Raw genomic sequence first — 14,616 nt, forward strand, 5'->3', positions numbered from 1 at the left:
TTGAGCCCACAACCTGGGCATATGCCCTTGACTGGAAATTAGCCTGGGACCCTTTAGTCCACAAGCTGACACTCTATTCACTGAGCCAAACTGGCTAGGGCCATTGTACAACTTAAAAGAGCATTTTCGATTATATGTCAAAATATAAGCCTTATACAGTATTTATAAAACAAATGCAAATCTTTCTATAAGTAGTTCTATATTAGCCATTTTGCCTTGCTTTTGACTTTCTAATTTGGGTTGAGAGTCCAAAATTACATTGATTTTGTTTGTAGAACCCTAAAAGAATATCTAATTTAACTCTGTGATTTTGGGTAAAGAAAGGGAGGCCCAAATAGGTTAGCCTTTTATGACATCTCAGATCATTCATATTCTTCTATTAAAAAATAATTAAAAAAATAATTCCAGTCCTGTCTGGGTAGCAAAGTTGGTTAGAGTATTATCCTGATATGGTGAGCGTTTGGGTTAGATACCTGGTCAGGGCACATACAAGAATCAACTAATGAATGCATAAATAAGTGGAACAACAAATCAATGTTTCTATCCCTCTCAAATAAATAGAAGAAATAAATTAATTAAAACAATATATAAAACTTCCATGCCTGAATATCCTATATAATAAAAGCCTAATATGCAAATCGACCGAACGGCGGAATGACCGTTCGCTATGACGCGCACTGATCGCCAGGGGGCAGACGCTCAATGCAGGAGCTGCCCCCAGCCTTCAGGCCCCAGGCCAGCCAAGGCAGGTGCCAGTGGGGGGCCCCCGATTGCCCCGCCAGTCACCCCACAGATTGGCTCTGATTGCCAGCCAGGCCTAGTGACCCTACCCATGCACGAATTTCGTGCACCGGGCCTCTAGTATATCATAAAAGACTGAGTGAATTGCCCAAGAATTACATGGCTATTGGAGAAGCCTAATTAACTCAGATCCCCTGACTCCTGATTTGGTGTTTTTTTTGCTATATTAAGTGACTGCACACTCTCAGTTATTGCTTTCTTTCCCTTGATCAAACTCCGCTTTAATAAATAATAATAATTAATATCAGCTAAACTTTTATCAAGTGGTTACTGTTTGGCAGACATTGTCCTGAGCCTTGCATATGCTCATCAAATCCCCTTTGTACCTTAGCAAAGAATGCTTTGTTTTCACTTTACAGTTGAGTGACTTGTCCATTGTCTCACAACTGCTAAGTGGTGGAACCAGAATTTTAACCAGTTAGTCTGACTTCTGATTTTAAGTCAGGAAAGTTAAATAAAATGCAACCTATACTTATTGTTGAAAACAAGTGGGGATTATAGGTTAAAAGTGTTAACTAAGCCCGGCAGGTGTGGCTAAGTGGTTGAGTGTCAACCCACTAACCAGGAGGTCACAGTTTGATTCCGAGTCAGGGCACATGCCTGGGTTGCAGGCTCAATCCCCAGTAGGGGTCATGCAGGATGCAGCTGAATGATGGTTCTCTCTCATCATTGATGTTTCTATTTCTCCCTCTCCCTTTATCTCTGAAATTAATAATAACTATATATATATATATATATATATATATATATATATATATATACACACACATATATATATATACACATATATTAAAAGTGTCAACTAGGATGCAAGTAGGAGGAGATAGGAGAAATGGGAATGGTGAAAAGTTGGCTATCTAGAAGAGTAAGACCTCTAGAAATAGTACCAATTCACTTGTTCACTTATTTATTGCACATATGTTTATTTATTTTTCATATGTTTTTATTAATTTCATAAAGAGGAAGGGAGAGGGAATGAGAGGTAGAAACATCAATGATGAGAGAGAATCATTGACTGGCTTCATCCTGCACGCCCCACACTGGGGATCAAGGCCACAACTCGGGCATGTACCCTGACTGGGAATCGAACTTTGATCTCCTGGTTCATGGGTTGACACTTAACCACTGAGCCATACCAGCCAGCACATGTTTTATTGAATGTCTACTACCTGCCAGACACTTTCCTGGGCAATGGAGTCAGTAAGAGGAAAAGATCCAGTGGAGATTTTCAGAGGAAAAAATATGATTTCAGTTCCCAATGACTATATGGTTTGGGAGGGAAATAGGCAAAACACAGTGAAATGCACTGTGGTAAGTGCCATAATGGATGCCTACTCAAGGCTCAGTGGGAGAAAGAAGAAGCATCTAAATCTATTTTAGGGAGTCAGATAAGTCTTTGCAATAGAAATACCTTTGAACTTGGCCTGTGCAAAGGCTCTGAGATGAAATGAGCTCATAGGAGAACTACAGATATGTCATTATCATTAGAACATTAACATTGATGATGGTGGAAGGTAGGAAATGAAGCTGGCTAGGAATATGGGTGCAAAACCAAGAAAGTCCTTAAAAGACATGCCTAGGAGTCATTAGATTTATCCTGAAGAAGATGGGAAACAATTATGTATAAGATACAACACTTTTCCTTTGGGAGAAACAAGTTTTTATAATAGGTGGTATAACATAATGTAAAATAATAAAGTCTCTCTTCTCAAAAAGCTTGAAAACTATTTTGGCAACAAACAAGCTAATTGGAAATAGCACCAATTCATACATTCACTTATTTATTGCACTATTTATATTTATTGAATGTCAGATAGCTTCCTCAATAGCAGAGTCAGAGGAAAAGATCCAGTATTTGAAAATCTCACAGTACTTTGTCAAAACAAAACAAAAACAAAAATTGATATATGCTGCCCTCCTAAGCTTTTCAATAACCCCCATGTCTTTTCACATGTAATTCCTTCAGTCCTGGATGTCTGACTGTCTTACTCAAAAATGTCTACTTAAACTTTGAAACTTTCTCCTCTGAGAACACTGAGTGTACTTACCATTTGGCAGGCATTGTGCAGAATACGTTAAACACATCATCTTAGCAGATTCCTATGGCAAATTCGAAGGTCAGTTTTTATTTCCAGTTGAGAAAAAAAATTTTTTTAGGAAGATTAAGGGACATGCCCAATGTCTGATAGCTAATAAGTAATGGAACCAGAATGAACCCAGTTAGTCTGACTTTTTACTTTTAATGAGGAGGACAAAGGTGGATGAACAAACTTCAGCCCCTCTGAGAGCTGACAACTGACAAAGAGTGTAGACCAACTTCCTTGGGAGGATTTCTTGCTCCCTGAATTAATTTCCCACACACCCCTGTGGATATATTCTAATAGCAATCTATATATTTGTCTAATTAGACTATGAATGACAAGAATTTGAATTACTTATTACTATGTTTCTAGCACCTGTCTCAGCGCTTGCACATAATAGATGCTGAATAAATGCCTGGGAAACGAATAAACGCGCGTCTCCATTCCACTCCGTCTACTGCTGACAAACCTCAGATTGTTGTAGAGTTAGGCCCACACACTGGTAATCTTTGCTTTGCGTACTTATTTTCTGGAACAGTGGAGCTAGGGAAGAGGAACAAAAAAATTGTGTCTTTTTACATCCAATTGCCTCGGAGGAGCTGGGAAGAGAGCAATTCACACTTGATTATCTCACATCAGATAAATTAGCAGCACCTGAATTGCTGGGAAGTCGGGAGCTAGAGCTCCCTTCAGCCTCACTAGCCAGCTTTGTCTCAGCTCAGAGGCCATGCTTCCTTCCCTGCCAGTCTTGGCTCTCAGCCTCTCCTTCACTCTGGCCTTGGGCCAGACATTCCAATTTCAAGAACATGCCTTCCTCCAATTTCTGGGTCTAGACAAGGTGCCTTCACCTCAGAAATTCCAACCTGTGCCTTACATCTTGAAGAAAATTTTCCACGATCAAGAGACAGCAGCCACCATTGGGATCTCACCAGATCTATGCTACGTAAAGGAGCTGGGAGTCCAGGGGAACATACTTCGACTTCTCCCAGATCAAGGTAAGGATATTGGAGTGTTTCCTAGAGGAAAAATCTGGCTTTTTTTTGGGGGGGGGGCGGTGGGGGCGCGTGAAGAAAGGAAAGAAGATGTAACAGCTACTGAGGGGTTCATAGAAGGTCATGTGCTGGTATTTTATGGATTTTATCTCATTTAATCCCAACAACAATCCTGAAAGGTAGGCTCAGACAGTAGAACCTGTAACCTATTCAAGATCATACAGCTAATGTGTAAGGAAAGTCAGGATTTAAAATAACTTTTGTTTTTCTGAATCAACAGCTTTGTGCTGCAGTTTAGGTGGGAGGGGTGAGGGTGCAATTAGGACTCAGTCTTCCACTCTTTATTTAGCCCACAATTTAGACATCTTGGTGTCTTTGGTATGGCAAAGCAGGGGACTAAAATTTTGAGCTCAGTTTGCCCATGGGCCTAGCTTCTCTTCTCCTACCTCCCACTACTTTTGTTGGGTGGAAAAGGCTATTTTTGGCTTATGAGTACAGAGCAATAGCATATGCCATTGTCATACTCTATATAAGAATCTGATTAAGTGCCATTTAATAATTTGCCAAACTAACCAACCATCAAAATGACCCAGATCAACTGTTAAAAGTTTATTATCTTGCCCAGTTCTTGCCCTTCACTCTTCCACCCAATTCTTATTCAAAGTCAGAAATAACTGTTGTAATCTGCATTTCTATATGGCCTCCCAAGTGGTTCAAAGGAGGCCGTGAGAGGCCTAATGGTTAGTTTTACCGCAACTAGAGATTTGAATATTTATTTGTCCACGAAGCATGTGTTTGATACTGGGTACCGGGAACAGTGTATGGCCACGATACTACAGAGATTAAAGATAAAATTTGCTCTATTAGCTTATAGAAGGGAGGCAGATAAATGACTCCCATAAGTACATTTGTACCAAGTATTGCATTAGAGGCTTAGGGGCTTGGGGTGTGGGTTCAGGGAAAATTTCTGGAGGGCTAAGAGGTAAGAGGAGCTAGTTTGAAGCGTTTTTTTCTTGGAGTAGAAAATAGCTGCGGTTACTTCCTTCCCCAATGGAAATTAAACTTTTATTTTTGTGATAATAAATCCTATCAAATAATGGTGTGGGGCAGGGGGGAGAGGGGAGGAGGGACGACATAATCTCACTATCATCTCTCCCTAACTCTTCCCCTAGAGAAAACCAGCAGTTGTATATTCTTCCAGACTTTTCTTTTTTGCATACATATAATGGAAACTTGTAATCTAAAAAAAATGGGGTCATACTGTACATTCCTTTGTATTAGGAACATCTCACATAAGTCAAAACAAATTGTCAACTTATTTTCATTTTAATGGTTGCATGATATTCCATTGTATATAGATATGCTATAATTTATGTAACTGATGCCCTGTTGATGGGCAAGGACATGTAATAAATAATATAGCTTTAGTGTATGTACACTTTTTCTATTATTTCCTTAGGATAAATTCTTAGAAGGGGATTGTTGCATGTAAGAGCAGGCACATTTATACTTATAGTATATAGCAAATGTCCTCCAAAATTTATACCCCACCACGAGTGTAAGAGAATTCTCACTTCCCCACAATTATTTTTACATTTTAAAATATTTTTATTAATTTATTATTTATAAAAACCTAAATACTTCTATTGTTGAAAGTATTACATATGTCCCCCTCCCCCCCTTTGACCCTTTCTAGCCTGCCCCCACCCCCTCACATCCCCACAATTGACAGCAATCCTTTTAAAAATAGGAACGTATTGCCCTGGCCAGTATGTCTCAGTTGGTTGGGTGTTGTCCTGTGCATGGAAAGGATGCCTGTTTGATTCCCAGTCAGGTCACAAGCCCGGGTTGGGGCTCAATCCCCAGTAGGGGCATGCAGGAGGCAACCAATCGATGTTTCTCTTACACACACACACACACACACTAAAAATAAATAAAAGTAGGAACTTGTTGAAGTGTAACATACATTCAGGAAAGTGCTTATATCATAGAGAACAGCTCAATGACTTTTCACAGAAAACCCACCCAGATCAAGAAACAGAATATGACCAGCACCCCAGAGGATCCTTCATGCTCCCTTCTGGTTAATCACTACTCCTCCACAAGGGTAACTTCTATTCTGATATCTAACATTAATTACGTTTTAGTTTTGTCTGTTTTTGAACTTCATATAAATGTAAATGTGGAATGTACCCTTTTTTGTGTCTGGCTTCTTTCACTCAACATTATATTTATGAGATTTGTCCATGCTGCATTTATTTGTAGTTCATTCTCATTGCTGTTTAGTATTTCATTCTAGTAACATATGACAATGTACTTATCTGTGCTACATTGGAAGCCCACTAGATACACTTTTAGCTTTTAATTTTTGTTAACCTGGGAGCAAAACACATTGTCATTGTTTTAATTTTTTAATAAGGTGGAATGATGCCTTTTTATTTTTTTAATTAATTAATTAATTATTGACTTCAGAGAAAGGAATGGGGAGGGGGAGAGAGAGAGAGAGAGATTGGTTGGCTGCCTCCTGCATGCATATAGTCGTTTTTCAAATCTGTCCATTCTGGCTTTTGTCTTGTTTTGTCTTCTCATGCCTAAGGAATGTGATTTAGTGATATGAATAAAAAAAAGAGGGCAATATATTAGAATTAGAGCCAAAAATAAGGGAGATCAACTGTTTAGAGAGGTTGAGAAGGATAAGTACTGTGACTACACCCCTGCATCTGACAGTTACCAACCTTTAAGAAAGGTGTTTCAGTGGAGTAGTAGGGGTAAAAGAGTAGGAAAATAACAGAAGGCTATAAGTAATAAATAGAGATAGCAAATGTAGACTGATCTTTTAAAAAGATGGTCAATGAAAAGAAAGGGAGAGATGATATATTGGGCTTGAAGAGAAAAGTGGGTAATGTTAAATGCATTTTATTTATTTTAAAAAATTAAATATATTTTTGTTGATTTCAGAGAGGAAGGAAGAGGAAGAGAGAGATAGAAGCATCAATGATGAGAAGGAATCATTGACTGGCTGCCTCCTGCACATTGGATCGAGCCGAAACCCAGGCATGTGCCCTTGACCAGAATCGAACCTGAGACTCTTTGGTCTGCAGGCTGATGCTCTATCCACTGAGCCAAACTGGCTAGGGCTATTTTTTAATTTTTAAAAAATATTTGTTAATTCTCAGCCAAGGATATTTTTAAAAATATATTTTTTTATTGATTTCAGAGAGGAAGGGAGAGGGAGAGAGGGATAGAAACATCAATGATGAGAGAGAACCATTGATCAGCTGCCTCCTGCAGGCCCCCCACAGGGATCAAGCCCTCAACCTGGGCATGGGCCCTTGACTGGAATAGAACCTGGGACCCTTCAATTCACAGGCCAACACTCTATCCACTGAGCCACACCAGCTAGGGCCAAGGATATTTTTCCCCCACTGATTTTTAGAGAGAGGGAGAGTGAGAGGGAAACATTGATGTGAGAGAGATACATCAATTGGTTGCCTTCTGCATGCACCCCACTTGAGCGGGGGATCAAGTCTGTAACCCAGGTATGTGCGCTTGACCAGGAATCAAACCCGGACCCTTCTGTCATGGGCCAATGCTCTAACCATAGAGCAACACCAACCAGGGCTAATTTTATTTTTAAAATGAGACTGGAGAGTGAAGAGGCATTGTGGTGGGATGGTTAGAATGTTTGGGTTTCTGTTGTAATTTTCTCACAAAAACTGAAGGACCTTAGATAAACCTTACTTAAGGTGGAGCCACCCAACCAGAAAAAATGATGGCATTAGGCCAAAGAAGTTTTTTTGGGGGGGTGGAAGCGGGGGGAGGAGATAGAAATTGAAGATGCAAAAAAGTAAAAAAGAAAAAAGTAAAAGTATACTCTACTGGGCCTTTTCCTTGAGGAATAGGTAAGATTTGAAATTCAGGCAGATAAGTTAGCTTTGAAAATAAGGAAAATAGCTCTGGCTGGGTAGCTCAGTTGGTTAGGGCATTGTCTCGATATGCCAAGGTTGGAGGTTCAATTCCTGGTCAGGGCACATACAAGAGTTGACCAAAGAATGCATAAATAAGTGGAACAAGAAATTGCTGCTTCTCTCTTTCTCAAATCAAGTTTAAAAAATAGGGATAATACATATACAACTTCAAAACATACAGAACCTCTAGCCTTGTGCTTGCTTTATTAGCACATATACTCAAAATTAAAATGATACAGAGAAGCCCGGCCAGTGTTGCTCAGTGGTTGAGAGTCAACCTATGAACCAGGAGGTCACGGTTCAATTCCCAGTCAGGGCACATGACTGGGTGCCCAGTGTGGGACGTGCAAAAGGTAGCTGATCAATGATTCTCTCTCATCATTGATGTTTTTATCTCTCTCTCCCTCTCCCTTCCTCTCTGAAATCAATAAAATATTTTTTTAAAAGAAATGATACAGAGAAGATTAGCATAGCCCCTGTGCAAGAATGACATGCAAATTTACAAAGTGTACCATATTTTTAAGGGGATTAAAAAGTATAAAATGCTTGGCCAGTGTGGCTTAGTGGTTGAGCATCAACCTATGAACCAGGAGGTCATGGTTGGATTCCTGGTGAGAGCACATGGCTGGGTTTCAGGCTCGATCCCCAGTAGGGGGTGCGCAGGAGGCAGCTGAACAATGATTCTCTCTCATCATTGATATTTCTCTCTCTCCCTCTCCCTTTCTCTCTCTGAAAGCAATAAAAAAATATTTTAAAAAAGAAGTACAGACTGCCAGTTATAAAATTAGTCATGGGATTGTAATGTCCAGCATAAGGAATATAGTCAATAATCTACACTAATAAAAGAGTAAGATGCAAATTGACCATACCTTCACAATGCCCACCAGCCAATCAGGATTGAGTATGCAAATTGACCAAAAAAGGAAGGCAGGTTAATTTGCATACACAGGCGCTGAGTGGCCGGAGTGAAGGCAGTGCCAGCAGCCAGGGGAAGGAAGGCACATTCTTGCATGAATCTTCATACATCTAGTATTTCATAGGTATACAAATGTCTAATTGCTATGTTGTGCACCTGAGACTAATATAATATTGTAAGTCAACTATAGTTTAAAAAAATATTAAAAAATGAGTGAAATAAATAAATCCTCCTTTTGAATACAACTGATTATTTCCTGCCTTTACTTTGTATATGTGATATACATATAACATTTAACATTTATATCAGGCGGATATAAAGTAAAACATATTATGGTGACCCTCACATCTCTCTGTTCTTATCTAGGTTTCTTTCTTTACTCCAAGAACCTTGCCCAAGCCTCCTCTTGCCTACAGAAGCACCTCTACTTCAACCTATCTGCCATTAAAGACAAGGAGCGGTTAACGATGGCCCAGCTGGGCCTGGACTTGGGGCCCAACACTTACTATAACCTGGGGCCAGATTTGGAGTTGGTTCTGTCCCTGGTCCAGGAGCCTCATGTATGGGACCGGTCCACTCCTAAGCCAGGTAAAATGTTTGTATTGCAGTCAGTACCATGGCCTCAAGGTGTCCTTCACTTCAACCTGTTGGATGTGGCTAAGGATTGGCGTAATAACCCTCAGAAGAACTTAGGCTTGTTCCTAGAGATACTGGTCAAAGGACAGAGAGACTCTGGGGTGAATTTTCAGCTTGAGGACACCTGTGCCAGACTGAGATGTTCTCTTCATGCTTCCCTGCTAGTTGTGACCCTCAACCCTAAGCAGTGCCACTATTCTTCCCGAAAAAGGAGGGCAGCCATCCCTGCCCCTAAAGTTTCTTGCAAGAACCTCTGCCATCGTCACCAGCTATTCATCAACTTCCGGGACCTGGGTTGGCACAAGTGGATCATTGCCCCCAAGGGGTTCATGGCAAATTACTGCCACGGAGATTGTCCTTTCTCATTGACCACTTCCCTCAATGGCTCCAATTACGCATTCATGCAAGCACTGATGCATGCGGTTGACCCGGCGATTCCCCAGGCTGTCTGTATTCCCACCAAGCTGTCTCCCATTTCCATGCTTTACCAGGACAATGATGACAATGTCATTCTACGGCATTATGAAGACATGGTAGTTGATGAATGTGGCTGTGGGTAGGCTGTCAGAAATAGGAATCGAAGGAGTATTCTTAGGGTAAAGCTTTTAATAAAACCACCTATCTGGTTTATGCGCTGTTGGATATGAAATATCAATATGTTTATAATTTGTCTTCCTGGAAAATCCATCATGATTGATGATGTCCCAAATTACACGCACACACACACACACACACACACACACACACACACAGCCTTAATGAGTATAGGAATTAAAAAATATTTTTTGTTAATTATCACTCAAGGATATTTTTCCATTTACTTATTTTTTTAGAGAGAGTGGGAGGGAGGGGAAGAGACACAGAGAGAGAAACATCCAATGTGAGAGAGACACATTGATTGGTTGCCTCCCACATGTGCTGCAACCAGGGCCAGGGATTGAGCCTGAACTGAGGTACATACCCTTGACTGGAATCAAACCGGGACCCTTCAGTCTTCGTGCCAATGCTCTATCCACTGAGTCAAACTGGGTAGGGCATAGGAATTTTTTTATTTTTATTTAAAAATATGGAACGCTTCACGAATTTGTGTGTCATCCTTGCTCAGGGGCCATGCAAATCTTTTCTGTATTGTTCCAATTTTAGTATAGGTGCTGCTGAAACAAGCACCATAGGAATTTTTAAATTGATATTGTTTTCAGAGAGATACAGAGGAAGGAAGAGAGAGAGAGTGGGAGAGAGAGAGAGAGAGAGAGAGAGAGAGAGAGAGAGAGAGAGAGAGATTTGTTGTTCCACTTATTTATGCATTCATTGGTTGCTCCTGTATGTGCCCTGACTAGATATTGAACCAGCAACCTTGGCATATCAGGATAATGCTATAATCAACTCAACCAGGGCTATAGGAATTTTTAAAAAATCACAAATATCTACAGTTAATTTAATGGCTGCAATAGATATAAATTATTTAGATACCTATTTTACTTAAGAAAATGTTTATCATTGGACGTTGTGTTTGCAATTTTCATGGTGGAATAGTGGTATCATTGTTCATATCTTTGAAAATTTTCAGTTAAAAGTGTAACTCGATTCTTCTATAATTAGTATAAAATATATTGATATTAAAACAAACATTCATATATTAGGGGGTAAAATGCAAAATTCACATGGACTTCAAATATAGAACTTTACACATAGTAGGATACTTTGGGTCATATCAGGAAGTAAGAGGTTACCTCTCTTGTTAGGAGAACTAAAGTGGAAAAGTTTGTCACTACCTTAAATCAATCTCACCATTCCCCCTGGATTATTGCTACTCCTTTTAGTCTGATCTTTTGTTTTTATTTTTGGGTTTTAAAAAATGTAAATTATGCCTTGGTCAGGTGGCTCCATTGGTTGGAGTGTCGCTTGTACACCAAAAGGTTACGGCTTGAATTTCCGGTGAAGGCACATAGCTAGGTTGCAGGTTTGATCCCCAGCCTGGACACATAACGGAGGCAACCGGTCAATGTTTCTTTTTTCTGTTTGTTTTTTTGGATGGAATTGCTTTTATTGGGGTGGGAGCTACAAGCCCGCCCATGGTCAGGTTAGTGTTCTGTCCAGAGGTACCTGGAAGCCTGGTGACTCCACCTGCCACCTGCCCCGGTTAGTGGAACATGCAAAGCTCCGTCAGGGTGGAGACCAGGGGCTGGGTGGAGCAGGAGGGGTGGCACCCAGCTGGGCTGCCTGAGTCAGCGCAGACAGTCCATCCATATCCCCGGCCCAATGAAGGGCTGCGGCTCCCTGAGAGAGACAGGCGGGCGGGCAGCACCCCAGACAGGACTTTAGAGGTTCAAGGGGCCACAGGGGCCCCCAGAGAAAAAAGCCTGCTGAAGTCCCAGCCATTCCTAGCCAGGGCCAGCCACCCCAGGTTCACCAGGAGGGCCTGTCTCTCACCCCAGGGCTGGGTCCTCAGGGCCCGGTGTGCCAGGGAGACACAGAAGGTACTTACTAGGAGCTGAGGCTGAAAGGCAGAAGCCAGAGGCCTGGGGTCTCGGGAAAGTGTCAGGTGCTGGAGGCAGGAGACCGGGACAGAGCCAGGCGAGCTGGCTCTACAGACTGGACCCTCATCTTCCCATGGGGAAGGGACCGCTCCCCGTCAATGTTTCTCATGTCGCTCCCTTTCTGTCTCTCTAACATTAATTTTTTAAATATAGATTATTAAATTTAACTATTGCAAATATATGTGAAGATGCCTTCATAACCCTCCCAGTCGCTTTTCTCATCCTTCTAGTAAAATCACCATCCTGAATTTGGTGTTTATCTTTCCCATTCATTTCTTTATAATTTTACTACATATGCTTGGATCCATTAACTGTATAAAGCATTGCTTCACAAATATGTAAACTTTATAGAAACAATATTGGGGTTTATTTTTCATTGTTTTTCTCTCAGTTTATTATTTCAGAGATTATTACAGGTTGATACATGTATGGATATTTTTGATTTTTTTAATGCTGAATAGTAATCCACTGCAAGCATATTATACAATTGATTTATTCATTATGCTGGACACTGAGGACATGCAAACTGCTAGAATCATTCCATAAAATGGACACAAAACTCTTAACAATTTACTTGTCTAGGTAGGACTTCAGTGTAGGGCAGCAGTGTATATAGGTAATTTGTAAGGAGAATGAAGAGGTTACACAGATTAGAGTGCACCGGGCCCTAGTGTGTATATATATATACACCGGGCCCTAGTGTGTGTATATATATATATATATATATATATATATATATATATATATATATATATATACGAAATTCATGCGGGGCCAAGGGGGAGGGGGGAGAGAGTCCCCTCAGCCCAGGCTGCACCCTCTCTAATCTGGGACCCCTTGGGGGATGTCCGACTGCTGGTTTAGGCCCAATCCCGGGGATCAGGCCTAAACCAGCAGTCAGACATCCCTCTCACAATCCAGGACTGCTGGCTCCTAACTGCTCACCTACCTGCCTGCCTGATTGCCCCTAATTGCCCCCCCCCTTGCTGGCCTGGTCGCCCCCAACTGCTCCCCCCTGCTGGCTTGGTTGCCCCACGCAGCCTGCTGTTCAGTCGTTTGGTTGTCCCTCACTAACCCCCCTCCTGGCCTGGTCGCCCCACACAGCCCGCTGTTCAGTCGTTACTTTACTGTGATGGTGTCCCAGACAATTTGCAAATTCCTCTATTATTAGTATAGATTTTATATTTTGATTTCAGAGAAGAAATGAGAGGAAGAAAGAGATATAAAAACATCAATGATAAGAGAATCATTGATTGGCTGCTTCCTGCATGCTCCCTACTAGGGGTTGAACCTGAAATCTAGGCATGCCCTGATGGGGAATCAAACTGTGACCTCCTGATTCAGAGGTCAATGCTCAATCACTGAGCCACGCTGGCCCAGCAGTTCTGAGTTTTCTAAAACAAAACAGAAGATGGATCAAACATTCAATAGAATTCTAGTAGAAACAAATTTAAATTATATACCGTCTTAACTATTGCCTATGTGCCCCCTGTGAGTGTGTTTTACCGTATTAGTTTCCTATAGCCGCTGTAACAAATTTCCATGAACTTGGTGTAAAACAACATAACTTATCTTACAACTCTGGTGCTCAGAAGTACAAACCAGGGTCTCACTGGACTAAATTCAAGATGTCATCAGGGCAGCATTGCTTCACAAGGCTCTAGGGAACAACCCATTTTCTCACGTTTTCCAGCTTCTAGATGCTGCCCTTGTTCCTTGAATCATGGTCCCCTTCCAGCCAATACTTACATCATTCACATCTCCGCTTCCATCTTCACATGTCCTTCTCTGATTGGCTCTTTTGCCTCCTTCTTTTTAAGGGCCCGTGTGATTAGACTGGGACTACCCAGACAATCCCAGATTATCTCCCTACCTCAAGATCCTTATTCTAATCACCTCTTCAAAATTACTTTTGCCTTTATACTTATAGGTTTCAGGGATTATGAGGTGAACATCTGTGTGTCTGTGTGTGGAGGGGGTGGGGGTCGTTATTTTACCTATCATGAAATCCTTGGCTTCTAAAGGACTTCATTTATGATGTGGCACTTCTGCTCCTTCTTCAACTCTCACCTGCCCCTTGAAACAACTGCTTCATCTTGTGGAAGCTCCAGCTTGACTTTCATAGCTAAGGGAAGTCTTATACTTAGGGCTCGGGTGTTGTGCCCATAGGATTTGAGATTCAAAGTTCAGGGGCTCTAGATTTGAGATCCTAGAGGGAGATTTAGGTCTCAAGAGCGACCCCAATTCTGGGAGTGTGTGCTAAAACTCAGAGAGCTTGACCCAGGTTTTGGACAACAGGGGACAATGGCAATAGGGAATATGTATATTATTCACTTTTTAGAGGAGGATGAAAAAACATAAGTGGACTTGGCCTTACATTTAGCCCTGGTTTCAAGAAGGAAGAGAGATCACTGAAGACTTGTCACCTAATTACCTGAGTCAGAAGTCAAAGTCCTTCTGATTTTGCATCTATCAGTGCCCCTCCCCTTTCCAACAAGATTTGGGGCAAAGAGCAAAGTAAGAGGAAGTTATAAATAAATTCTCTCTTCTAGTTGTTCTTTCTCTGTTCTCTCCCAGAAAGAATGGTATGTCAGTTTTGCCTTAACCTTAATTTAAAGGGAAGGGGAAGTTTAAAAAATTCAAATAATATTAGGGAAGAACTTTGTAATTCAGATATCCTCAGGG

At 41.1% G+C, this 14,616-nt stretch overlaps 1 protein-coding gene across 1 annotated transcript; it reads left to right on the forward strand.

Moving 5' to 3' along the window:
• Positions 1 to 3,609: 3,609 nt before the first annotated feature.
• GDF3 (growth differentiation factor 3) lies at positions 3,610 to 9,954 on the forward strand (the record flags this gene model as incomplete). The annotated part of the gene is made up of 2 exons (XM_079775284.1): positions 3,610 to 3,877; positions 9,125 to 9,954. The coding sequence occupies 2 exons, from the start codon at positions 3,610 to 3,612 to the stop codon at positions 9,952 to 9,954; spliced, it is 1,098 nt and encodes a 365-aa protein (XP_079631410.1).
• Positions 9,955 to 14,616: the final 4,662 nt, after the last annotated feature.

Source organism: Cnephaeus nilssonii (genome assembly GCF_951640355.1).
Source record: "Cnephaeus nilssonii genome assembly, chromosome: 6".
In the NCBI taxonomy this organism is placed as follows: Eukaryota; Metazoa; Chordata; class Mammalia; order Chiroptera; family Vespertilionidae; genus Cnephaeus; species Cnephaeus nilssonii.